The sequence below is a fragment of the Myxine glutinosa genome, chromosome 14 (genome assembly GCF_964187855.1).
Source record: "Myxine glutinosa chromosome 14, kmMyxGlut1.1, whole genome shotgun sequence".
NCBI classification, from domain to species: domain Eukaryota; kingdom Metazoa; phylum Chordata; class Myxini; order Myxiniformes; family Myxinidae; genus Myxine; species Myxine glutinosa.
The window spans coordinates 58123455-58151166 of NC_136274.1; the positions used below are offsets into that span (position 1 = coordinate 58123455).

A 27712-nucleotide genomic window follows, 5' to 3' on the forward strand; every position below is an offset into this window, starting at 1 on the left:
TTTCCGTCATTTTGTCAAAAACGAAAATCCGACGGCGCTCACTTACATGTCCTCACTCATCGGCGGTCTGCCGTCGAATGACAGCTTCTGCAGGTGGGAAAAAATTCACACGTGCGCATTAGGATCGCCTACATACGTGCACCAATCAACGCCTCCCTAGCTTCTTCTTTTTTTACGCACGAAAAATAAAGGTCGGATACTTTTTGAACACAGTAGTATATAGAAAACTCCCTGTATAGCATAAGAGGGTGTGGCATGTGTACCGAAATGAAGAAGAGGCCGCCAATATGGCTCTGTACAATGCTGATTAACATTGCATTCTATAGTAACCAAAAAAGCCTCCATGTCCTAAATTTCAACGGCTTCTTATTACAATGTACTGTATAAGGGTAACTAAAATTTACGGATTTTTTTTCTTTCTTTAAAATCATCCAATAAAAATCTTAATTTTAATTTAATCATTATTGGTTTACGAGTTATCAAACAGAATGACCACTATATTCGTCATGGGTGTGTGTCTGTCTGTCCGCAGCATAACTACCCGATGATATCATCCAATCTTGATGAAACTTGGGTGGGAGGTTGATATCATGATCTGGTTGTGTCCTGCCTAGAGTGGGCGGAGCGACGCCCGAAAAAGATGTCTTTTTAAGGGGTAATCGAGTTCAAGCTACATCTTCTCCGAGGGAGTTGGTGGAATCTGACAGGGGTTTCGGTATTTGGTTAGGCCAATGCCACGTGTCTAACCCCACGGAGCTCGATTTTTCATTTTCGCCCCAAGGTCAAGGTCACAAAATTTAGAAAAGTTGATTTTTGATGGTTTTATTACATTGTTCGCTTCTTGATAGGGTGAAATGTCGTGCATGATCTTATATTATCACATACCTCATGAAATACAAGTTTTCCAACAAATTTCAGAATCTTCGACCTTTGACCTTTGAAGGTCACAAAGGTCTAATTTTAAAAGTTGTCGGAATCGAACCGAATTTTCGGTATTGTGTAGCTAACTAACCTCATAACTGATTATACATTATTTTCTATCTCATTTCAAGGTCAGTTACCTTCGTTTTGACTTTTGACATTTCCAGGCCAGCACCACACATAATTACATACAGCTGGCTCTTAAAGGCCTGCGCACGCAGCGCATTGGGGCCCTTTGTAAATAGGCATGTACACCGCATGTCGGGGGCCGACACCTGCCACGTGGGCCCCCGACCCCCCAGTCCGGGCCTGTTTCGGTTATAGTCCGTCCTTTGTCATTGAATACCGCTCGCTCGTGAACCATCGTGGTGTCCTGACTCGTCTTAATTAAAATTGAAGTACAGGAGGGCCTTACCGTTTGTGGGTTTCCCCTTCGTGGATTTGTTCTTATCCTCCTCTTCCTCTCCCTCATCTTCCCTTTAAAAGGCTTTCAATTTGAGGCAATATTTGTGGATTGTAGTCGATGCACTTGAATAACCACAGGTTGGCAAACTATTTTCCACATTTATTCACCAAATTAACATGGGCTGTCAACACAATAGCCCCCTCAAACCATCCAACATCATCATCATCATCATCATCATCATCAAGGCATCTGGTCAATATCGTCATCGCATTATGGGATCACGTTTATAATAATTATTATCTATATATTAAAGGTGGGTTTCATTATCTTAATAATTCAAGAAAATAAACTATTTTATGTTCTTAATACAGGAAAATAATACTTGGTGTTATGTTTGTAATAACTTTCATTCATGAATATAAATAGCACAAAACAATGCATAAACGTGTTAATTAAAAGGTACAGTTTAAGTTATTGGACAAATTTTAACGTTGAAGTCCCTAACCCAATTTTTCCCATTACCCCATAATTTTGCGCATCACGGATTTGTGGTTCACGGGGATTTTCAAGAATAACCCCCACGGCCTCCTGTTTTACCGGAACACTGCACGAGGTTATCGTATTCTATGAACTCTAGTTTATTGTGGCAACAGCGGTGCATGAAGCCACAACCCCCCTCTCCCCCCTCATCATGCTTAAAATCAAATATAATGCCTCTATTTCCTGTTTATTGCTTTGCTTCATAGTTTTACTGGATCTACTTTTTCCACGAGCTGTTGTATTTTTTTATTTTTTTTTGATAATTTCATTCACAAAACCGTCGACCTCACCTCGGCCTGGTCCTCAGGCCTATTGGCCAAAATCACTGCAGCAGTGGTAGATCTGCAAACACCTTCACCAGAAGGCTCACGATCAAGCCGACAGGGAAAGGTGGGCCCCGGCTCTTTGAGTACTTTGCCTGAGTCTCCTTCACATTTACTTGGCATTCCTTGTAAGGCAACAGCTAGAATTGACAAAATGTACATGTTAATAAGTCAATATTACCTTATTTATGCATTTCATGGACTTTTATGCAATTGTCAAAATAAATCTAAAGTTTTCTGGGATAGATTTGACTCTGTGAAGGAGAAACACCTAACAGTGTGCGCGCATGTGTGGTTTGCTATGAGAATGGTGAGGGTATAATTGGTGGCCAAACCCAAAACAGTGCTCTCACACTATCACGATGTAAATAAAGTTTCCATAAACTTGAACAAAAAAACATTTGAGAACCTATCGAGGCTGCATTATTAGCAACAATAATTATCAGACTCGGTGGTATAATGGTTAGAGTGTCTGCTACGAGTCTGGGGGTTGGTACCGAGAGTACACCAGGAAGTGAAATGGCACCCAGAGTACCCAACATGACAAGTGGTACCCAGAGTACCCTGGAAAATAAGGGACACCAAGCAACAGCTTCCACACAGGTGTGGCCCATGTGTTAATTAAAGCGAAATGTGGTGGACAGGTTGGGTGTGTGACAAGGATGGATCAATTCGATTTTGGTGAAGATCCAAATACAATAATTTGTTATTTTTTAAAGTAATTCTTCACCATTGAGTGATAGGGCCAAAAACGATACACCGTGGGACCCTGCTATTTTCGGGGGATACGTTCCTGGAAAATCCCACGAATTGCGAAAACACGAATAGGGGGGTCATTGTTGCAATGGAAAAAGGGGGGGGGGGGCGGATAGGTTCCCGAGTTGCGAAAATCCACGAATAGAGACGACCAAACCGCGAATGGCGAGGCAAAATTCACAAAAGGGCGAGGCAAAATCCGCGAACGGTGAGGCAAATCCCAAGAATGTCAACAATGACCCGCGAAGGTCAATGAAAGTCCCGGAAATGGTGAGACAAAACCCACGAATGTCAACGATAATCCACGAATGTCGATGATCATCCCGCGAATGTACAGTGCATTCAGAAAGTATTCAGAACCCTTCACTTTTTTCACATTTTGTTATGTTGCAGCCTCATGCTGAAATCGTTTAGATTCATTTTTTCCCTCATCAATCTACACTCAATACCCCATAATGACAAAGAGAAAACAGGATTTTAGAAAGTTTTGCAAATTTATTAAAAAGAAAAAACTGAAATATCACATTGACATAAGTATTCATACCCTTTGCTATGACACTTGAAATTTAGCTCAGGTGCCTCCCATTTCTCTTGACCATCTTTGAGATGTTTCTACACCTTGATTGGAGTCCACCTGTGGTAAATTCTGTGCTGTCTTTCCCTCGTGGTCCCCTGTGCTGTCTTTCCCTCATGGTCCCCCTGTGCTGTCTTTCCCTCGTGGTCCCCCTGTGCTGTCTTTCCCTCGTGGTCCCCCTGTGCTGTCTTTCCCTCGTGGTCCCCCTGTACTGTCTTTCCCTCGCGGTCCCCCTGTACTGTCTTTCCCTCGCGGTCCCCCTGTGCTGTCTTTCCCTCGTGGTCCCCCTGTGCTGTCTTTCCCTCGTGGTCCCCCTGTGCTGTCTTTCCCTCGTGGTCCCCCTGTGCTGTCTTTCCCTCGTGGTCCCCCTGTGCTGTCTTTCCCTCGTGGTCCCCCTGTGCTGTCTTTCCCTCACGGTCCCCCTGTACTGTCTTTCCCCCGCGGTCCCACTGTGCTGTCTTTCCCTCATGGTCCTCCTGTACTGCCTTTCCTCGCGGTCCCCCTGTACTGTCTTTCCCTCACGGTCCCCCTGTACTGTCTTTCCCTCAGGGTCCCCCTGTACTGTCTTTCCCTCATGGTCCCACTGTCCTGTCTTTCCCTCGCGGTCCCCCTGTACTGTCTTTCCCTCGTGGTCCCCCTGTGCTGTCTTTCCCTCGCGGTCCCCCTGTACTGTCTTTCCCTCGCGGTCCCCCTGTACTGTCTTTCCCTCACGGTCCCCATGTGCTGTCTTTCCCTCGCGGTCCCCCTGTGCTGTCTTTCCCTCGTGGTCCCCCTGTGCTGTCTTTCCCTCGCGGTCCCCCTGTACGGTCTTTCCCTCGTGGTCCCCTGTACTGTCTTTCCCTCGAGGTCCCCCTGTACTGTCTTTCCCTCGCGGTCCCCCTGTACTGTCTTTCCCTCGTGGTCCCCCTGTGCTGTCTTTCCCTCGTGGTCCCCCTGTGCTGTCTTTCCCTCGTGGTCCCCTGTGCTGTCTTTCCCTCACGGTCCCCCTGTACTGTCTTTCCCTCGCGGTCCCCCTGTACTGTCTTTCCCTCGCGGTTGTCAGCTCTTTCACGAGCCTTGATTCAGTATACAAAAAATTCAATTGATTGGACTTGATTTGGAAAGGCACACACCTGTCTATATAAGGTCTCACAGCTGACAATGCATATCAGAGCAAACACCAAGCCATGAGGTCGAAGGAACTGCCTGCAGAGCTGAGACAGGATTGTGTCGAGGCACATATCTCGGGAAGCCTAGAAAAAAAAATCTCTGCTGCATTGAAGGTTCCCAAGAGCACAGTGGCCTCCATAATTCTTAAATGAAAGAAGTTTGGAACAACCAGGACTCTTCCTAGAGCTGGCCGCCTGGCCAAACTGAGCAATCGGGGGAGAAGGGCCTTGGTAAGAGAGGTGACCAAGAACGCGATGGTCACTGGCTGAGCTCCAGAGATCATGTGTGGAGATGGGAGAAACTTCCAGAAGGACAACCATCACTGCAACACTCCACCGATCTGGGCTTTATGGCAGAGTGGCCAGACGGAAGCCTCTCCTCAGTGAAAGACACATGAAAGCCCACTTGCAGTTTGCAAAAAAGCACCTACAGGACTCTCAGACTGTGAGAAACAAGTTTCTGTGGTCTGATGAAACCAAGATTGAACTGTTTGGCTTCCGTCTGGCCACTCTGCCATAAAGCCCAGATCGGTGGAGTGTTGCAGTGATGTTTGCCCTTCTGGAAGTTTCTCCCATCTCCATACAGGATATCTTGAGCTGAGCCAGAGTGACCATAGTGTTCTTGGTCACCTCTCTTACCAAGGCCCTTCTCCGCCGATTGCTCAGTTTGGCCGGGTGGCCAGCTCGAGGAAGAGCCTTGGTTGTTCCAAACTTCTTCCATTTAAAAATTATGGAGGCCACTGTGCCCTTGGGAAACTTCAATGCAGCAGAAATGTTTTTGTAGGCTTCCCCAGATCTGTGCCTCAACACAATCCTGTCTCTGGGCTCTGCAGGCAGTTCCTTCAACCTCATGGCTTGGTTTTTGCTCTGATATGCATTGTCAGCTGTGAGACCTTATATAGACAGGTGTGTGCCTTTCCAAATCAAGTCCAATCAATTGAATTTACCACAGGTGGACTCCAATCAAGGTGTAGAAACATCTCAAAGATGATCAAGAGAAATGGGAGGCACCTGAGCTAAATTTCAAGTGTCATAGCAAAGGGTATGAATACTTATGTCAATGTGATATTTCAGTTTTTTCTTTTTAATAAATTTGCAAAACTTTCTAAAATACTGTTTTCTCTTTTTCATTATGGGGGTATTGAGTGTAGATTGATGAGGGAAAAAATGAATTTAAACGATTTCAGCTTAAGGCCGCAACATAACAAAATGTGAAAAAAGTGAAGGGGTCTGAATACTTTCTGAATGCACTGTAACTCTCCACGACTGGGTCAGCGTCTTGCACCCTGTCGGCAATCGCCCGCATGTCATGCAGCACCTCGTCCAGGAACTAAACTGAGGTTGGACCTCAGCACCTTTTCCCCATCACTGCCCACCTCCTCCTTCTCGGAAACCTTTGGAACGGCCACCAACCCGTCCTCGGTGAGCGGGTTTAGGGCACGGTTCAGCATCATGGTTTTCAGCATGAAGCCCCTCGTCTGCGTGTTATCCTCGATACATATTCTGAGAGTCTTCTCCATCCTATCAATATGGACATTCCGGATATGGGTGACCACCTCCGTACTCAATGTAGCGCTCGCTGAAACTCTCTCATGAATCGCCTTCTCCTTCTTCCATATGTAGCAAATGGTGGATTGGTTGACGCCATAATGCCTGCCCACAGAGGCTGCACTCTCTCCTCTCGAAAGCTGGTTGAGCAGTTCCAATTTCTGGCTCAAGCTCATCACTTTATTCTACCTCTTGGTGATCAACACGTCTCCGGCAATGGTCTTGCGCTTGGGAGCCATGATTGAACGATGAGCAGAGCAAGAGTCAAAAATGCAGGTCAAAGCACCGGGACGAGAAGAATGATCGAGATGCAGGACACAGTCTGTATATGTAGGAATGCGAACATTGTGTGTGGCTGTGGGAGGGGGGTGAATACCCTGAACATTTTTTGTGGGGGATGTTATCGGATTATGCCGGATTGAGCATATCTGCTAATTTCAATAATAAATTTAATGAAGCGTTTGCATTCTACAATTCGCAGGGTTGACATGTTTACGCACCTGATGGAACATCCCCCGACGCATTTTCATTGTGTAAGATCTTTGATGATGCTTTACCATAAATTGCAAACTGTAATAGATTTAATGAAGCGTTTGCATTCAACAATTCGCGGGGTTGACTTGTTTTTGTAGCTGATGGAACATCCCGGGAAGCGCTTTCATTGTGTAAGATCTCTGATGATGCTTTCCATAAATTGCAAATTGTAATAGATTTAATGAAGCGTTTGCTTTCTATTGTCACCTTCACCGGGATTAACACCCCTGGTGACGGATGGCCAACTGAGCTTTCACTCCGAGGCGTTCACCCAAACTATGGCGATGCCTTTTACACGCGTGAGGGTGTAGTGGAGGGCAGCGAGCTTACCTGGAAGGACGGACATGGCACGGGGTTATCCAATTTCCACAACAAATAAACGGACAAGACAAGGCATTGAAATTCAACAAATAAAGGGTTTAATAAAATTAATGCCAGGATAACAAGAATGAATGTACGGTAAAATCTAATTCCTAATTGGGGCACCCCCACACGGACTCATGAAACAGACACAGGGAGAAATAAAATGAAGAAAATAAAAATGTGTGTGGTGCGTTTGCCTGCTACTCCGCTCTGGTGTCCTTGACCGCCCGGGGTCGTCAAAGATCCCGCGTCTCTGCGCGGGAAAACGTGTTGGCGCCAAGTCCGCTCACAGCCAGCCACCGCCGTGAAGCGAACAGGCCCTCACTCCCTCATCGTCCCTCCTGCTCGGCCGCACCGCCCCACCGTTCCTCAAGGGCGCACACAGCACCACCGCCACGAGCCAACACCAAGGAGAGTGAGAGAGAGAAGAAGAGAAGGATGTGCCTGCCTTCACTCGCAGCCAGGAACAGAGGGATCGGAAAGGCGACTGCTCGCAGCGGAGGCCAGCACGGAGAGTGCACGAAACGCGACCGCCTATAATGCCAGCCACGAACCAAGAGAGTAAAATGTGTCTGCTTGCGATCAAAGCCAGGACCAAGAGAGCTGCGACTGTTCACTACGAATGTCTGAACCAAGGGAGCAAATGAACCGTGACTGCTTGCAATGACAGCCACGAACCAAGAGAGTATCTGCGACCACTCGTTACGCCAGCCACGAACCAAGAGAGCTGCGACTGTTCGCTAAGAATGCCTGAACCAAAAGAGCAAATGAACCGTGACCGCTTGCGATGCCAGCCACGAACGAAGAGAGAGAAAATGGCAGGACGTGTGCTTTTTGTCCCTTGTGCTGGAACGTTCTTTGATGACGTCAGCGCACGCTCCAATCAGCGAGTGCCATTGCATCGCTCCATGACCAATCACCACCTCTCGGGGCAGGGCCTCACGGCCCTTCTTGCTGTGCCTTGCGATGACTCGGCTGGTGGCATCAGAGGTTGTGTTCGAATGTCCAGATCCGGTCGGTGGTTATGTTCTTTAATTTTAGGTGCTGATCGCATGGCTGGTGTTGCAAGTGTCATAAGGAACAAAGGGGAAACCAGAGGCAATTTACACAGAGAGAATTTAACCTTATACCCTAACTAATGAGCATATCTGCACCCCTCGCATGGAGACAAATATACGATCTCACCGGACATGCGGGCTGACTTAGTTACATCGAGGTGTCTACACAGCATACGGAGCACACTACCCTATACAATCCTACCTGGCCTAAGGAATTCCATTGCCTACTCCCCACAAACGTAACACTATAATTCACAGGGTTGACTTGTTTTCCAAGCTGGCGGAACATCCCGCGAAGCTCTCGATTATAGTCCGGCTAAAATTTGCTGCCGCAAAAGCCATGAAAACGCAAATCACACAGCAGTGAATGTATAAGCAGGTCATGCTTGCGGCTCGTAGATGTTTTTTTGCGTATGTATATCCAGCTGCTTTGTACATGACTGGTGAAAGATGGGTTTTATAAATGTCAAGCTAACGGCTCATGAAAAAAGGTTTTTTTGCACCCCTGAAAAATCATGAATTCACGGAATACAGGCGCGAATAGGGGAAAAAACCCCGCGATTTTGCAGAACACGGCCGCGAATAGAAAAAAAAAAAACTGCAAATTCGCAGGACACTTTTCCGCAAATAGAGAAACAAGTCGCATTTAATCAACCGCGAATACAGGGAACCATGAATAGCGGGGTCCGACTGCATTATACCATGATGTGTCAAAAAGTTATGGACAGATTATAACAAAACAATGTGGATGAGTTGGTTGGTTAGGCAACAAGAAGAACAAGCAATTAGATTTTGGCTCAGGTCCAGATCAAGATCGGCCTATCAGTGGGACACAAAAACTGTTCACCCTGGTGGAGGTATGCACTCTACTGAGTGCTGTTCTAGTCTCCATATGTTATGGCCTTCTCAGTCAGCAGATCTGAACCCAATCGAGCATTTATGGGATATTCTGGAACGACACTCGAGACAGCATTTTCCACCTTCATCGAACAGGTGCGACTCGATTGACTTTCTCGTGGAAGAATAATGCCACATCCCTCTTCCAGAGGCTGATGCACTCTCTGCCATGGTGCATATAGGCCGTACTGGCCGCACATGGTGGCCCAATGCCCTATTAAGTGACATTTACATTGCCTTTTCGTTTTCACCCCTCAGCCCAAATTGGGCTAAGGGATATTGTCGTCACGGGCGTCGTCGGGCGTCTGTCAACTTTTGGTTTCCGTCAATTTCAAGGAGAACGGCTTGTCCGATTAAATCCATGTTTGCAGTGTGTGTTGGGGTTGAGTAGAGGAAGGTTCCTTTCGAAAATGGGCGGGCTGCGATTTTCAATATGGCCGCCACGGCAGCCATCGGGGCGTCCGTCAACTTTTGGTTTCCGTCAATTTCGAGCAGAACGGCTTGTCCGATTAAATCCATTTTTCCAGTGTGTGTTGGGGTTGAGTAGAGGAAGGTGCCTCTCGAAAATGGCCGCGCTGCGATTTTCAATATGGCCGCCACGGCAGCCATCTTGTAATTGGTTTCCGTCAATTTAGAGCAGAATGGCTTGTCCGATTAAATCCATTTTTGCAGTGTGTGTTGGGGTTGAGTAGAGGAAGGTTCATGGGCACGCTGCGATTTTCAATATGGCCGCCACGGCAGCCATCTTGAAATTGGTTTCCGTCAATTTCAAGCAGAACGGCTTGTCCGATTAAATCCATTTTTGCAGTGTGTGTTGGGGTTGAGTAGAGGAAGGTTCCTTTCGAAAATAGGCATGCTGCGATTTTCAATATTGCCGCCATGGCAGCCATCTTGAAATTGGTTTCCACCATGCATGGGCTGAGGGGTTACGCCCGCTTTGCGGTGCTATTTATTACCTCTGCCACCGAGGGTGAATGGAGGTTATGTTTTCACACCTGTCTGTTTGTCTGTCTGTTTATTTGTCTGTGAACAGGATATCTCAAAAAGTTGTGAACGGATTCAGACGAAATTTGGTAGAGAGGTAACATATGTGACAATGAGGAGATTATTAGATTTTGGTGAAGATCCGGATCACCTCAGGGCAGTCACACCTGGGTTAGTCTCGCCTAAGGGCTGTCACACCTAGGTTGGTCTCGCCTCAGGGCTGTAACACCTAGGTTAGTCTCGCATCAGGGCTGTCACATCAAGGTTAGTCTCGCCTCAAGGCTGTCACACCTAGGTTAGTGTCGCCTCTGGGCTGTCTATAACCTAAGCAGTTGCGAATCAGCAATAAGCTGCCATCCCAGCATTTCATCTGCAGGGTGGGGTATAATATAAATATGTGCCGTCCATCAGAAGGCCATTAAACTGGAGGTTCTGTCGGCTGACATTCGACATCTCAATGTATCCTTCACGAAGAGTGGGCGAGTAATTGCCGGCACCATGACCAAGTTGTGAACTTTTGTTATAAACTACAGGGCCATTGAATTAGCGGCAGAGCAGCACTCCCAGCAAAATGATGGCAAACTGCGTCATGTGCTGCATACCAAGCAACCCCCCCCCCCCCCCCCCAAAAAAACCGTCGCAACGTCAACAGATATGCCTCCTTCCCACATTATTACATATTGTTACTGATCGCGGTTTAGATGGTATGATGGGCCGAGCGGATGGTCCAACCGCGACCGTTACAGGATCCCCGACTCACCCGATTCACCCAGAACTTTGGCCGGATCGCACCGCAGCTATTCAATAGGGAAAAGACAAAGGCGACACGGATGTGAAGAAGAAGAAGAAGAAGAAGACAAAAAGGTTGGAAATACTACTAAATTTATTCCTACTATTTACATGCTCAAAGTAACCAAGGAGAAGGAAAGATAATAAAATAATATACAGAAGAATCAGAGACACAGTGCAATTATTAACTTATACAAGCTTAATTAACCCAGGGACAAGACACACAGAACAAACTCACGTACACAAGAAGGGTGGAGGAAAGGAATGAATGCTGGAAGGAGGAATGGGAAGGTTCAGCTGGGGCAGATGGTTCGGGCTTGATCCCGCACGGGACGTCGGCTGGACCTCGACGGCCACCGATGCCACCGCTATCTGGTCCCCGCGGGGTAACGGGTTGGAGCTGCCTGGTGGAGTCAACGCTGCTTGTGGAGCCAAAGCTGCTTCTCTGGCTCACCTCAGGGCGCGTCTGCCGTCTCTGGCGCAACTGCTGGTAATTGACCTTGAACCTTCTCTCTCTTGGCCCTGGTATCTCCTTACCACCGACAACTCAACGTCAACCAACGCAACCACTGACCACTCGACGCCACCACTTCTCACCACCGACTTCTTACCACCGCAACCAACGCAACCCCTGACCCTCCTCTGACGACCAACTCACGACTCACTCTGACTCCGACTCTCTCAACGCTTCTTGCGCGCGCGCCTTTATAGCGCCTCTAGCGATCAAGCCGCCGGCCTTCAGGACACGCCCATCGGTGTGCTCACCTCGGCCCTGGTTGGTCAAGTGGGGTTGGCTCACTCCTCCCCTCTATGACGAGGTGGAGACACGCCTTTCTTCTCCGACCCTGCCTCGTGGTCAATGGCGGTTTTGGAGGGGAGGTAATTCGGCAATCGAGGCCCGGCAATGACGGAAGGGGGTGTAAAAGGAAATGGAGATTTTGGGGATGGGAAGGAAAGGGGATCTATTCTCTTTCACTGGTGCAATGGAGTACTTCAATTAATGGGAGACACAGCCTTACTCTAAAACACAGAATAAGAGATAACTATCAAACAGGGGTATTCTATTATTTGGCTGACGTGTATGCTTGTGGACTAATTATGGGATGCCCTTTCACCTTTACACAGCTCCGGAGGCAGGGGGGCGCAGAATAAACAATAATCATCACCAATTTACCACAATACAACACAATCAAAAAAATACAGGCCTCATATCCGCAACAATATACTTGTACCAAGTTTAGTCAAAATCACATCACTGGTGCTGTGTCAATCACATTGCTGTGTCAATCCTGTGGATAGGTTTCTATATTTGGAAAGACAAGGGTGTCTGGAGAAAAACAAGGTATGTCTTGTGTTTGTGTGTTTGTAGTTTTTGATTTATGAAAGTTTTAAAATATGGTCCATAGGCTGTTGGTCTCGGCTAGATGCTAGCCCGCACAGTTTCCGGCTAATAAAGTTGTCGAAATGAAGGTTTTGGTTAATGTTATGAACATCATTGTGTGCCGAAGGTTATAAGCTTTTGGTTGATACTTGATATTAGTTATGTTGGCAGGACGATGGATGGTTTAGGAATCATTTATGACTTTGAAAATAATTTCCTCTGGTAAAAATGCTTCGAATCCACTCACGGGCTTATTTAAACTCAGATTCCATTTATGTTTTCGGTTTTGGTAGTCGCTGAAATGGATGAATTACTCAACTACAACAAATTTGGTGGAAATCCGATAAATTTTGACTAACTTACAAACTTTAAGGATTTATCGTGGGAAATGATGACCAGTACAACGTTAAGTACAACCCTCTATCAGTGCAGCCCCGGGTACTCTTGCCAGTAATTAATAACAAGGTCAAAAATAACCGTCCGGTGAATAATAATATGGGACTTTCGAAATGATGTATGAATGCTAAATGAGGCCTTTTGCACATGCTCTGTGTGCACGTTTTCAGTGACTCAGTTTTGTTCGCCAGGCACTTTCAATCTGCTGTTGCCAGTGCAAAATCTGTAATTAAAATAGCCTTTTAAACATAATATTCAGAATTTTGATGAAAGAGTGACAATTTCAAAATGGTTAACCATAATCTTTGTGTTCCTGCATGCAAATTGGACTCGCGAGAATAGAGGAATACGAGAAATATCCGTGGATAAGAGGTGTCAAGTTTGTACCATTCCCTGTTGGTACAAGCTAGCAGAGGCATTGGATATAACACGCGCGAGCACACGCGCACACTTTTGTTAAACAAGTAGATGCAAAGATGTAGTACAATTTATCTTGTGTCCCCAAAACCAACCAAAAACATAGGGGCAATAGCCCTGGCGCTCACCTGGTAGAATAAACAATATACTACAGTGACTTTAGGTATTTTAAACCAATTTCAATGGTTGCTAGAAGACAGGGCAGCATGTAGAATCATACTAACATCTATCTATAATTCCAGTAATCTCTGTGTGTGTGTGTGTCTGTCTGTGTGTTTGTTTGTCTGTGACCGCTGTTTCTCGACAACCACGGGTCCGATATACTTGAAACTTGCCAGGTATATTGCTGGGGACCCGAGGATGTGCCTTTTCAAGGTTTCATATTAATCGGACAATTACTTACCGAGATATGTCCAAAAAACGCTTCAACCAATCAGAGAGCAGCGAGCTATCACGTGTGCCGAACCGTTAATGCAATGCAAGCGTTAATGCGTTAATGCAAGGCTTTTCGTTTTTTTCCCTCTTCTCTTTCTACTTTTCCTTGCGATTAAATTGCAAACAGCCAAAATACGTTGGCGCTAATTGAATAATTGGCCATTAACACTAAAATAATCGTAACTGCGATATGCCAACTTCCGGACAGTGCAGCCTTCCATGTTGTTGTTGTTTGCAGCAGCTGTTTGCAGCAAGGGAAGGCTTTTCTTTTTCCCCCTCTTCTCTTTCTACTTTTCCTTGCGATTAAATTGCAAAAAGCCAAAATACGTTGGCGATAATTGAATAATTGGGCATTATGTTTTACAACTAATAAAAACGAATTTGCGATTCATTCGCTTTCCTGCGCGTTTGTGTACGCGATGGCGATTTCTTTACCAAACTCCGGAAGCCGTTCGCTTTGGACCAAACCATTGCATGTAAATAGAGGGGGGGGTTCTGTGGTCGTTGCGAATGGACCAAACCATTCATGTAAATAGAGGGGGGGGATTGTCACTGTACTCGCAAGCCGTTCGCCGTTCGCTTTGGCGTTGCGAATGGACCAAACCATTTCATGTAAATAGAGGGGGGGGATATAATTTTAGATAGATATATAGTACGGGCATATATATAGTACGGGCATGCCCTAGTAATCGTAAAACTTTAAACAAACAAACCCGAAAAAATACCTATTTTGGGGGGGAAACGCCCCCCCCCCCCCCTTCGCACCTCCCCACAGGGCCCGTTTTTTAAAATGCTGTGAACAAACTTTGCTACATCACGGGTGTTGAAGGTTGTGGTCAATTTTCATCGAAATTGTGCGTGTAGTTTCTAAGAAAAAAGCAAATACCGTAAATCTTCGACTGTAACGCGCAATTTTTTTTTTTTACCCAAAAATCTTTTTAAAGTTAGAGGTGCGTACTATACATAGGTCTAATTTTTTTAAAGTTTTTTTTTCATATTGAAACGATCGTCGAGGTCTTCGAAAACGGAAGTAGCAATACTCAAAGAATAACAACAAAGAATAGCTAAATGTTTAATATAGAATATATAATCTGTAAGTTGACAATCAAGAAGTAAGTAAGTAAACCAGTGTTCTATTAAGTGTTCATTTTAATGTCTGGCAAGTTCAAAAGTTATTCTACTAATGAAAAAAAATTATACCAGTAATTGAATTGACGTTGGAAATTTAAAAAAATTTGTTCGACTATTTTGTGAGTTGCAATTATGAACACAGTGCCATACGAAGGCGTAGCAGGAGTTCTCACTCAAAACCATTAAATTCAGTATCCGACTCGTCCATCTCATTGAAGAGATGAAGAAGCTCCTCCAGATTTGCTCCTTCCATGTCATTGTCCAGGTCGTGAACATAATTTTCATCGCAGTCGGATTCGTCGCCGTCTGGTGCATTGGTGTCGCCATCCGTCCAGAGAGCATCGTCTTGGCTGCCGTCCATTGCGTTTGAAATGGAGCACTTGATGAAGCCCTTCTGGATGATGGCAGGATCAAGCTCGTTCCAGACTTTGACGATCCATTCTGTGGTGTCTTGAAGCGTTGGTGTGCGCATGCGCCCACCTGTGGTGAAGGTGTGCTGGCCTTCAAGCAGCCATGTGTTCCAAATGAGGCGCAGCGCGTCTTTCACTGGTGTGTTGACGGTGACGTCGAGTGGCTGCAGTATCTTTGTCATTCCACCAGGAATGATGGCGAGGTCTGTCTTATCGGTGACGAGATTTGTCCTGATGGACTGCATGCGGTGGCAGCGGAAGGCGTCAAGGACAAGAAGCGAGCGCTTCTTCACAAGCCCGCCTGGTCTCTTGGCCCAGACCGTCTTGAGCCAGTCGAGCACGAACGTGCATGCCGCGCAGAAATTTAATGCCTTTCGGCATCGTCTTCCGTTTGAATATGATGTACGACGGCAGTTTAGTGCCGTCAGCCATGCAGAATAGCATGACAGTGAAACGCGACTTTTCTTGTCCGGTAGTCGCGATCGACACGGACTTTGCGTCTTTGGCCTCGAGCTCGGGATGTGCGGCCGCATGATGACCCATTTTGCTCAGTCTGATGTTCACCTCAGATATTCCGTAGAATGCGCACCCAACACCTCTGTTGCCATGATGTTCAGCGTATCAAACAATGTTTCGTTTTTGAGCTGCGGTGTATGATCGTCGTCGAGAACTCATGGTTAATTACGGTAAGAAAACTAGTGGAAATAGAAGTCGCTGGTAAATCTTATGAACAACTGAACATCGTGATTGATACGATTTACGACTGTCGTAAATTTACTTCCTTGACTTACCGTGATATTCTTTCATTAGCGCCGCTCTGTTCAACTATTACGAAATTGTGGTCGACAGTCGTGGTTGAGATGGACTTCGCCGTTTTTGACAGATGTAATAACATGCTTTATTCCGATCTTTTATGGCGTAGCCCATAGGGCAATGCTGTCTAGAACGGCGTTTGTCCGTCTGTATGTATGTATTGTTATGTCGGGGGGTGGGGGGGGGGAGGGGAGGGTAGAGGAATATCTAGAACCAGGTAGATCTGCATAGGTAGGTACTCGACTGTCGTGATAGGGAATCTACCTGTAATAAGTTCTGTGTGTAGCCCGGATGTTGGTATAAGGCGTATCTGTGTCCCGTGGGGGCAGGGCGTACTAAGTAGTGCAGGGATTATGGGTAAAATTCCCTCGTTTGTCGTCCCCTGTCGCCAATCCAGTGTCCCTTATGGCAACACACTAATATAGGTCCTTTGTGCACAACAGTAATTAAATTCCCTCCCCTTACAATGACTGACCAGAAAAACCAGCGGGAAGCGGCTGCATATAACGCCACCATGGAACCAAACATCGAGCAAGGCTGGGAGCCACGCCCAGGACTGTTGATGGGCCAGGGGGAGGGGCAAGCAACACCACAGGGCGCCGATTGGCAGAGAAGTCGAGGAAGAGTGATTGGTCCACAGGAGGGACAGAGAACTGCCCTGTGATTGGAGGGAAAATAAGGACTTGTGGTTGGCCACGAGGATGGCATGACATGGGGGGGGGGGGTGGGAAGCACTCGGCGAATGGAAGGACACCAGCGCGGTGAGAAGATTCTAGAAGACGAGGGTAACCGCGCTGGTTGGAGGAAAGGAGGGCCGACGTGACACCACGAGTGATAAAACTGCTGGCTCACCGGCATTTATTGCTTCTTCCCTCCTCCCTCTCGTGCTTCCCTGGCCCTTTTTGTTCCTGGATGTCTCTCTCTTCCCGTTCTCTTCTCTTCCCTTGGCATCGTGCATTTGACTGTCCCTTCGTTTTGAACCTGTTCTCGTTCGCTGGACGTCGGAAGGACGGTGGAGGGCGATCGTGCGAGCGGGGCCTACCTGATGGCGTACGCTGGCCTAGCAGCGCGGAGCGAAGGTTGTTCGCGCCGAGGACAAGGCAGTTCCCACCAACACCGGAGCTGCGTCGGACGACGCGCTCGGAGCATGACTGACCCGACATTACAGCCAGATAAGCTCACATCCATATCAAATACACGATGGGACAATTATTATTTTATTCACTCTCCCTTTGTCTCGTTTCTGAAGTGAGTTGTGAGGACGTCCCGATTTAGGACATTTATTTATCATCACATTTCCCTGTCTCGATCTTTATTTCGAATAAACCCTTGTATTATTTTCCATTTCTTTTTAAACCCGTTCTCGTTTGAGTTAATCACTTTCCAGGTTGAAGACGCTGGCACACGCGAGCCGAGAGGTAAGCGCTTCCGCTTCTTCCTCTTCCTTCTGTGTTTTTTATAGTCGAATCCGTAATTGATCGTCGCCTCAAGTAAAGCCGTTCGGTCACCCGCGGTCCTACGGTATTAACCGAGGGATCCGCGCGACAGTATGTATGTATGTATGTCCCCTCAAACATATACCAATCTAGTCACATGACAGGGTGATGTGATTACGGCGGTACGGCGGCTGACTCTCCACACACCGCCATTTTGATTAATATGCCGTTCATGCCATACATATCGTCGAACCTATCATATATCACAATCACCATGTTCTATGTTCAGTGTGAAACATTTTTCATGTCTTTACATTTTTCATTCAGTGTGAAACACAAACAGATTGTTAAAATGACCATCAAATATCGAAAGCATCGGTGTTATGTCTCTTCCAAGAAAACGGTACATACCCAACCCTTGTAGGGTATAATCTAGATTACAGTAGATCTTCCCTCAGTTCTGTAAGTAAAACTTACCTCACGGATGTCTGGTTTCCTCCAAATTTATTTGTTTAATGTTATAAACAGCATTAGCGACTGTTTAAAAAGCTAATCATGCATGTTTGTGGTTTATAATATTTTACAAGCCCGGCTACGCCGCTGTTAGACTTTCGGTCTTGTTTTCATTTGAGTGCTGAAATGGGGGTGCATATTATATATGTCTATAGATTTTTACACCGCGAGAAAAGTCCAAGTTGGGGGTGCGCATTATACACAAGGGCGCGTTATATTCGAAGTTTTACGGTACCTATTTTGGGGGTCAAACCTGGACCCACTTTGACCACCCCCAACCCCCCCCCCCCCTCTCCCATATACCCCCCTTAGACTTCGATTTTCTTTGTGCCGTGAACAAAATTCGGTACATCATGGGTGATGATGGTTCTTGTCAAGTTTCATCAATATAGTGTTTGTAGTTTCAGAGGAAAAAGCAAATTCCTATTTTGGGAGGATCAAACCTGGGTCCACTTTGACCCCAATTTTTTTTAATGCTGTGAACAAATTTTAGTCACAACATAACAAATATAATTTGTGCCAAATTTGGACACAATACCATCAGCTGTTTCGGAGAAGAAGTTGCAAGTGTTTACGGACTGACGGACGACGCGCCATCGCATAAGCTCCCCTGAACTTCATTCCAGGTGAGCTAAAAAAAAAAGTAGATCGGAAAGTTCCCCAAATCTTTCAGTGTGCAGAGGCACACCCATTTTTCGCAGGTACACTTAAAACAATTTTCGGCTTCTTTCAGAAGCTTTGTGAACCATTTTATATTACAATCCTTATCTGGTATGCAAGATACATGTTCAGCCTCCCCGATGGACTTCATTGCTATGGGTTTCTGTGCAGGCACGCCCCGAGCATTCTGGGGCAGATTGCATCATTTCAAAGTCACGTATTCAGTAGTGTGCAAGATCATAGATGGGACTCGTAATAAATAATAATAATAAATTGTAATAAAATCAATGAAATATCAACTTTAAATATATAAGAAATATATATTTAAATATAAATATATATATTTCAAAACAAATTATATTTGTATAATTATATTTCAAACAAATATAGATTCAATTTTCTAATACAATTCGAATAAATCAACTATACGCCCCAGGCGTATGCATGCGATTGCAATGCATGATTGACATGACAATGAGAACATTTACATAGCGATTAGGGCGGGTCAAAGTTCACACTGAGCCAATGTGCTGTCACATAATGTAGGCCCGACATTACATGAGACTTGAGGACATTAGGTGAAGAACCGAATATCGGCAATTACGACCTCATTCTCAATTTGATTCCGGTGAAAACATTTGCAAAACAAGTGAGTCGTAAGCCTACTTATCTGAAGATATTCAAAGTATATTTAAATATAAATAGGGCATTCACATTCATTTTAATGCAATAACATAAATGGGGCAGCCGGATATCCGTGTCCATGAAAAACACCCGGATATCCGTGTCCGTAAACACCCGGTCCCTGTAAATTGATTGAGCTGCGAAAGTTGATTGATTGGGTACACTGAAGTAGTATAGTGTGAGGAATTTCTTAATCTTCTGTACATCTCTTTCTGTTGTTTTCGGTGTTAGTAGCCCACACTTTATTTCACGTGGACTAATGTTTTATCTTCTGTGGCGTTTGTTAATTGTTTTCTTATTATTCTTTTACAGATTTGTTGCAAGATGTCATCTGTCAAAGAACGGAATTGGAATGATGACTGTGTTCGCTTTGGCTTCACCTGTGTGAAAGAAGGAGATGGAACTGATAAACCCCAATGCATGCTTTTCAATTTGGTAATGAACAATGGAAATTTGAAGCCATCAGGACTGAGAGAGCACCTCCAAAGCAAACACAGGGATCATGTTGACACCTCCATTGATGCTTTCAAGATGAAAAGACTTCGTTATGATCAGAAAGCAACTCTTTCATCGCATGGCTTTGTTCCCACTGGGAAGCCTCTTCTGGAAGCCTCCTACAAAGTTTCGTACATGATTGCCAAGGAAAAGAAGCCCCACACAATCGGAGAAAGCCTAGTGAAGCCCTGTGCGTTGGAGATGGTTAAAATTGTGCTGGGGGAGGATGCTGTGAAGCGATAGAGTCAGTTGTCCTTGTCCAACGACACTGTACGCCAGAGAATTGGAGACATGAGTCAGGACATAGCAACACAAGTTTGTCAGCGAGATTAAAAACAGTCCTGCAAAAATTAGCATGCAGCTAGATGAATGGACTGACATTTGAAACCACTGTCAAATGCTCGTATTCGTCCACTACGTTCATGAAATGAAACTCAAGGAAGAATTTTTATTATGCGAACGACTCTAAACAACAACTAAAGGAGCTGATGTGTTCAAGTTGATTGAACTGTTCTTTGATCGCCATGATTTAACATGGGATTTGGTTGGGTCTATTTGCAAGGATGGAGCTCCTGCCATGATTGGCAAGAAATCTGGGTTCGTCGCTCTGGTCAAGGAGAAAGCTCCACATGTGTTGACCACACACTGTGTTTTACATTGCGAAGCCTTGGCGTGCAAAACATTGTCAAAGAAACTGAAAGAAGTGATGGTAATAGTCGAGCAGACAGTCAACTTTATTCGTGGACGGGAATTAAATCATCGGCTATTTCAAAAATTCTGTGATGAGATAGGGGCGGAACACTGTGTTTTACTGTACCACACAGAGGTACGTTGGCTATCTCGTGGTCGTGTTTTCCACATGTAGTGGAACTTCGGGAAGAAATTATTGAACTCCTCAGGCATTAACAATCCCCTCTTGCGAACAGCTTTGAAGATGAGCATTTTATTGTTAGCCTGGGATATTTGGCCGATATTTTCGGTCACCTCAATGACTTGAACATGTCGATGCAGGGAAGGGATGTGGACATTATTCAAGCCAGGGGAAAGTTAGTGGCATTCACAAAGAAATTACCTATTTGGAGTCGCCGTGTTGAAAGCGGAAACATGGCGAACTTTCCAATCCTTGGCGATATCCTTCTTGATGGAGAAGATGAAAAGGCATTGCCTGGGGAAACACTTCAAGAAGTCAAGGACCATTTGAAAGTCCGAAGTACCAATTTTGAGGGTTACTTCTCAGATATTGATGATCTTAGCACGGAATCCGTTTAGATCCAGAACCCTTTCTCGTTTGATATTTCTACGACGAGTGACAACGATTTAGTGAAAGATGATTTGATCGAATTCCAAGAAGATCAAAGAAACAAAGCTGATTTCGGAAAGGCTGGGCTGGATTTTAAGCAGTTTTGGTGTGAGCAGATAGCGGCTTACCCGAGCTTGGCGAAGAGGGCAATGAATATGTTGGTTCCCTTCACAACTACGTATCTCTGTGAAACAGGTTTCTCTGCATTATTGAACCGGAAATCAAAGTGGAGAAATCGACTTGATGTGTCCGATGATATGTGAGTGGCGTTGTCACGAACTGTGCCCCGATTCCATATTCTAATTGCACGAAAACAGCAGCAACAATCTCACTAGATTTAGTAAAACGGCTTGCATAAAACCTGCATGTTTTAGTTTAGTTTAGTTTGTTTTGTTTCTTTGATAACAAGCAAAGAAATAAAGAGAGATAAAATCCTAATGATTTTCTTTCCTGTTCTGTTCCTAATTATCCATATGTAAAACGAAGCTATTGAGATATTTTAAGGTCACACTGGAACCTAATGGGACTGGTAATCAGGCGCGGATCCCCGAACTTGGCCCACTTTCTGGGTAATAAGTTACCAATTTTCATCCAAAAAAATAGGCAATTAAAGTAAAAACACCCCTCAGAATGCACCACAGAGCACTTAGAAATCCAAAAAATTCGAGGGGGACATGCCCCCAGTCTCCCCTAGCTATGTGCACCTTGGTCAGTCAACAGTCTGGCGAAGGGGGTATGGGGACATCATGCGTGATCCGTTGGGGGTCTTGACAGGGGAAAAGGTTAAGAACCCCTGCATTAGTTAGACAAATACTTGAGGTAATTGATGGGTCAGAGGTTGTTGACAGGCAGGGAAATGCGGACAAGGTATACCTTGATTTTAGGAAATCTTTCTATTTGATAAGAGTGATTCCATGGCAAACTTGATTGGTTCAAGTTTCTTGGAAAACCGTAGGCAGTGAGTGAAGATTAGTGGTGCGTTATTTGATCCTTCGACTTCAGTTCAGGGAATATTTTCCCTTTTCTCACTGCACTCAGTGGGGCATTTCCTAAGGAGAAATTTCCTCCTCCCCATGGATGCCAAGCCATGGTGATTGCACGTGTTCTTAACCTTTTTCAAATGCTGAGCATCAAGGAAGCAGCACGTACCATTTTTAAAGTCTTTGGTATGACTCGGCCGAGGTTTGAACCGCCTACCACCCAAACTCAGAACAGATGCTCGAACTATCACACCACTGAGTCTGGCCAATGTTTGTCACGACATGAACAATTCATTCATGGAAGGCAAAAGCTTCGGTATGACCCAGTACATGAGCAATCAATAAAATCCCTCTCCCATTACGAGATATTGCATCTGAGCTGCATCAATAGTGTCTGGCCTTTCAAACACATGATAGTCAGCAAAGAATGCTCACAATTTAGTCTTGTGCAAAACATCGGATCAAACCCAGTGCTACAATTACAAACATTATATAACCACAGTGTCACATGACATTCAGCACTGATGTACAGTGCAAATGCACAGTGCTTAGGGGGAACGTGCATAATAGAGGTCCTTATCGACCAACAAAGAAAAAAATTAAAATACTATTCAACCTCATTGTAGATTTGGATAATTTTTTTTTAAGATAAATAAAATACAAGATAAACAGCTCTGGAATCGCCGAGGAAACTTCCCTGGCCCACCTAGTTTATCATTTTTTATATAAATGACATCTTTGTCTCCTGAGCAGCCATGTTAGATTGTTTGCCAATGGCAACTGAACAAAAAGTAATCATACTTCACAGAGGATAGCGGTTCACTCGATCACGACTTGGGGAAGAGTCAACTGTGAAAATGAAAAACTCTCTCTCTCGGATTAGTGTATAGGGTTACATTTGACACATGTCGTTCAGTCAGAAGTCATGCCCAGATGCCTTCCTCGACAGCTACCAGTGTAAAGCAATGATTTTCAGCTGGCTCAGGAATTAGTAAGCTCACATCCAGAACTACACTTTTGTGGTTGTCTTTATCTTCTCAGTATCATGTTTATGCCAAGCATCACCTGGAATCACCATATTCACTCCACTCCATTGTCCGTCTGGTTGGAACAAGTCTCTTCGGAAAGTCTGGCTGTAAAGGGGCACCAATTTGATTCATACAGCTGCGTGAATAAGTAAATGTATTTTATTTGCCAGATGTAGGGTGCCCCTTGAGGTGAACTTTTCCAGAGCATTACTTGGTTCCTCCTAAGAACACAAGGGTAGTCCAGCATGCACATGAGTTTTTTTGAATGCCCCTTCTTTTCTATTGTTCGACATTTTCTGCAAGCTATGGAATGTAACTTCTTTTCTATACTTTTCCACATGGCACATACCACATAAAGGGGCCTTTTCTATGCCCCTGGAATTTTTCCAAAGAATAAATGAATGTACATACTACATATATATATATATATATACCTGTCATGGACAAAAATATTGGCACCCTTGCACTTTTTTCAAATAATGCACCATTTCTTCCAGAAATTTGTTGAAATTAAAAAAATATTTTGGTATCCACATTTGTATTTGTTTGGTTTGCAAAGATTTATCTTGGCTTATTCCCAAAAAAAATTTGCAAAATTTATTAAATCTTAACTTATTCCACACAGAAATCTTAAAATGGCCCGAAAAATATTATTGGCACCTTTTAGAAGTTGTTAGAAATAATTAGATTTCAAGCAGGTGATTCTCCTTTACTTTGGAATTGAACTCACCTCAATATCAAAATCACTAATTCAACCAGTTTAGCCCTGGTGTTGGGCTAGCAGCTAGGGTGCCGGCTTAGGATCCCAGGATCCTGGGTTCGAATCCCGGTCGATCGCTGAATTAACGCCAGGGGGATTGACTCAGCCTGTCATCCTTCCGAGGTCGGCTAATTGAGTACCAGTTCACTGGTAATTCCCTGCTTGTCGTAAAAGGCGACAAAAAGGGTTGGCGGCAGGAAGGGCATCCGGCCGTAAAACATTGCTTCATAAAGGGGACCAAAAAACAACAACAACCACGGTCCCCGAAAAAGGCCAACCCCTGCTTTGCGGGGAAAAATGGCCTCTAAATGTGGTTATATATTTTATAACCAGTTTGAATCGAGAAACGGAGTCATTCTGCTGTTTTGTGTCACTGTGTGTACCGCAATGAGCATGGAGAAAAGAAAGAAAACAAGATAATTGTCTGAGGAGGTCAGACACAATATTGTAGTCAAGCATGGACAATCTCAAGGCTACAGGTCCATCTCCAGAGACCTTGATGTTCCTGCATCCACCGTACACAATGTTATCAGGAAGTTTAAGGCCCATGGTACTGTAGCCAACCTCCCTGGACATGGCCACAAGAGAAAACTTGATCGAAGATTGCAGCGAAGTACAGGTTAGAATCAGGTACATCAGTAAGAGCACTTCCCAGAACATTTCCAATTCAACTCCAGCAAAAGGATAATCCTATACTGAAAGATACTTACAAAGAAGAGCTTGCGCTTCAAAACCCAACTCAACATCCAAGACATTCTGCAAGAAGGCCACACCCAGGTGTACAAAAGCCTCCTCCGTTACCTCTGCTAGCATGCAACAGGGGTCTTCAGACTTGTAGGCCAACAAGGTACAGTTAATGGGCCAATTTATTTCCTAGAAGAACAGAGTAACATATTGTTTAAAGTTTCAATCTGAAAACATACAACAAAATGAGATTGAGCATTTTATTGTTTTACACAGATAAATAGGTTCCAAAAATGATCCGATTTAAATCTGATGATATAATTTGGAAAATCACCTCAAAAGAAAGTGTTTGTGCATGACGATGTCAGAAGTGACAAGACAAAAAAAATCTGCACAAATAAGAGGGCATCTGTCCCATGTCATAACTCCTATATTCCACCACTTCATGCATCGTCACCAATCTTTGTCGACATAATTAACTAGAACGGCACTCGGTAGAGCGCACACCTCCGCCAGGCTGACCAGTTTATGTTTTGTATCCCACTGATAAGCCGAATCTCGATTCGGACCTGAACCAAAATCGAATCGGCTTGTTCTTGTCACCTAACCAACTCGACCATCAAGTTTAGTCATAACTTGTCCATAACTTTTAAAATATGATATTACATATTTTGCCCGATGGCAAAATGGTGACAAATCACTTAAAAATTAAATAATTATTGTATCCGAATCCATATTCAGATCTTCACCAAAATCGAATCGATTAGTCTTTGTCACACACCCAATCTACACACCAAGTTTCGTCCAAATCCGTGCATAACTTTTTAAGATATCGTGCTATACGTCAGTGTTAGCCCTATCATTCAATGGTGAGGAATAACTTTATAAAGAATTCTACTAGCCAGATCTGTATCTTCACCAAAATTGAACCAATTCTTCCTCGTCACATACCCAACCTCTCCACCAAGTTTCGTCCAAATCCGTCCACAACTTTTGGAAATATATTTACATACCGTATATCGTTTTTGGCCCTATCTCCCAATAGTGAAGATTAACTTTGAAAATTCTACTAGCCGGATCTTCACCAAAATGGAATCATTTTGTCCTTGTCACATGCACTACCTCTCTGTAAAATTTCGCCCGAATCCATCCACAATTTTTTGAGATATCTTGTTCACAGACAAACAAACAGACAGACAGACAAATAGACAGAGGTGAAAACATAACCTCCATCCACCTTTTGTGGCGGAGGTAACAACATATTGCAAGTCAGCTTATAGCATTTACATTTACATGGGACTGCACCATTTATTCCGTTCAGCCCAGACAAAAGCAAACTTTTCTCAAAGGGTTTGCCAAGTCGGATGCCATCAATACAAGGCAAACCATTTTGTTGGATGTTTTTTTTTGTTTGTCGTCTTCTTCTTCTTCTTCTTATTCTTCTGCCTCTTCTGCCTCTTCTTCATGGCCTTCTAGTCCACAAATCCCATACCACCCCATTACCCATCCTTGACGGGTTTATCAACCAAGCTGAATCACCAAACTAGAATCATTCTGGTGTTTTCAATATTCAGAAGCGTGAAACAATACAAGAGTACAAAAACATACTTGCTTGTATACAGACTGACACAGATAGATTTCCTTCATATTGTTTTGATAGGTGATAAGCTAATGACATCACACATGACCTTGCATTCACAACACAAATAATGTGATGCAGTAGGGTCCAGAGGCAACTGACTATATTGCTTCTCAAGCATTGGTTTTAGTAAATAGGGCACAACCTTTGGGTAGCAGGTGAATGTAGAGCACGAATGTCCAGCCTCGAGCAGAAAGGTGACAAGCTCTGGATTAAAGATCCCAGAACATAGGTCTGCAGCTTCCCAGCCACTTATGTCCACGCAAACCTGAGAAGCAACATTTACTATAAGTGGACATAATAAGTGATGTAGTTACTGTACTCGGCCACACAGTTGCCGTATGCAGGCATACGAAGTGGAGCAGTTGCCCCACACGGCCGCACCAAGCGGTGCGGCTGCCCCACACGGCCGCACCAAGCGGTGCGGCTGCCCCACACGGCCGCACCAAGCGGCGCGGCTGCCCCACACGGCCGCACCAAGCGGCGCGGCTGCCCCACACGGCCGCACCAAGCGGCGCGGCTGCCCCGCACAGCCGCACAAAGCGGCGCGACTGCCCCGCACAGCCGCACAAAGCGGCGCGACTGCCCCGCACAGCCGCACCAAGCAGCGCGGCTGCCCCACACGGCCGCACCAAGCGGCGCGGCTGCCCCACACGGCCGCACCAATAGTCTAGTAGGAAGACTAGGTCCCCCTGCACCCCCCGGAGATATACTTCTAATCAGTGTTTCTAGATTGGAAAAAATGTGTAGAAAATGACTAGCTATGGCCCCAAGCTGAAAAAATGTCCCACATACCATTTTTATGCAAATTACTGCTGCAAATTTTATGCAAAATTATGCAAATTTTATGCAAATTTTTGATGAGGAGTAGAGTTGAGGGGTCTTTGAGGGCTTCATCGAGGTGCTCTCGGTTGCAAGACTGGGTCATTCTGAGAAGCACAGCAGGGTCAGAGATCATGATGTTCTCCTCCTCAGTGAATCTCTCCATCAACAGCCTCTCCATTGCCTCACACACTGTTTTGAGGCAAAAGAGGGACTTTGCGTAGGCCTTTCCACTGAGAACACCTTTGAGAGATCCACTTGTTACTAGTTGTGCCTCAAAGAGAATCTCTGCATATCCAGAACCACGCATCTTGTGTCCAGTGAGCATCCCGATGTAGTTCATGGATGTGTGGAAGGGTCCAATCGTTACTACATGACTAGCAAATTCATTTGGCCAGCGCCAGATGATGGGAAGGGCTTTCATGCAGACACCCAGATCAAATGTATTCAGGACCCATCTCTGACCCACCTCAGCAGTTGCTGCCTCGGAACGCTTCAGTAGCTCACGAACAACTGCGTTGTCTGTGATCGGTCTGTGCCTGGTGCCTGCATGGCATGGCAATGGCCTGTAGCCTGTGCCTGGGCTAGGGGGTTTCACCTCTGCAACTGGTTCTCCCCCACCCAGCAAATCAACAGTCGACTACTGCACGCCTATCCACCAACCGATCACAGACAACGCAGTTGTTCGTGAGCTACTGAAGCGTTCCGAGGCAGCAACTGCTGAGGTGGGTCAGAGATGGGTCCTGAATACATTTGATCTGGGTGTCTGCATGAAAGCCCTTCCCATCATCTGGCGCTGGCCAAATGAATTTGCTAGTCATGTAGTAACGATTGGACCCTTCCACACATCCATGAACTACATCGGGATGCTCACTGGACACAAGATG

The 27712-nt window shown here is 45.1% G+C and overlaps 1 protein-coding gene across 4 annotated transcripts in view; it reads right to left on the reverse strand.

The window, feature by feature from the left end:
* The window catches only part of HLCS (holocarboxylase synthetase), a 75672-nt gene that overhangs the window by 43619 nt on the left and 4341 nt on the right, over positions 1-27712 (reverse strand). For 3 of the 4 annotated variants that reach the window (XM_068135933.2, XM_068135932.2, XM_068135935.2), the window contains exons 2-4: positions 26149-26271; positions 24391-24553; positions 2158-2330 (exon numbers count right to left, since the gene is read on the reverse strand). In XM_068135933.2, the coding sequence (XP_067992034.2) occupies positions 2158-2330; positions 24391-24553; positions 26149-26271 (459 nt within the window). The remainder of the gene's footprint in view (positions 1-2157; positions 2331-24390; positions 24554-26148; positions 26272-27712) is intronic. The other variant, XM_068135934.2, reaches the window with a different exon arrangement.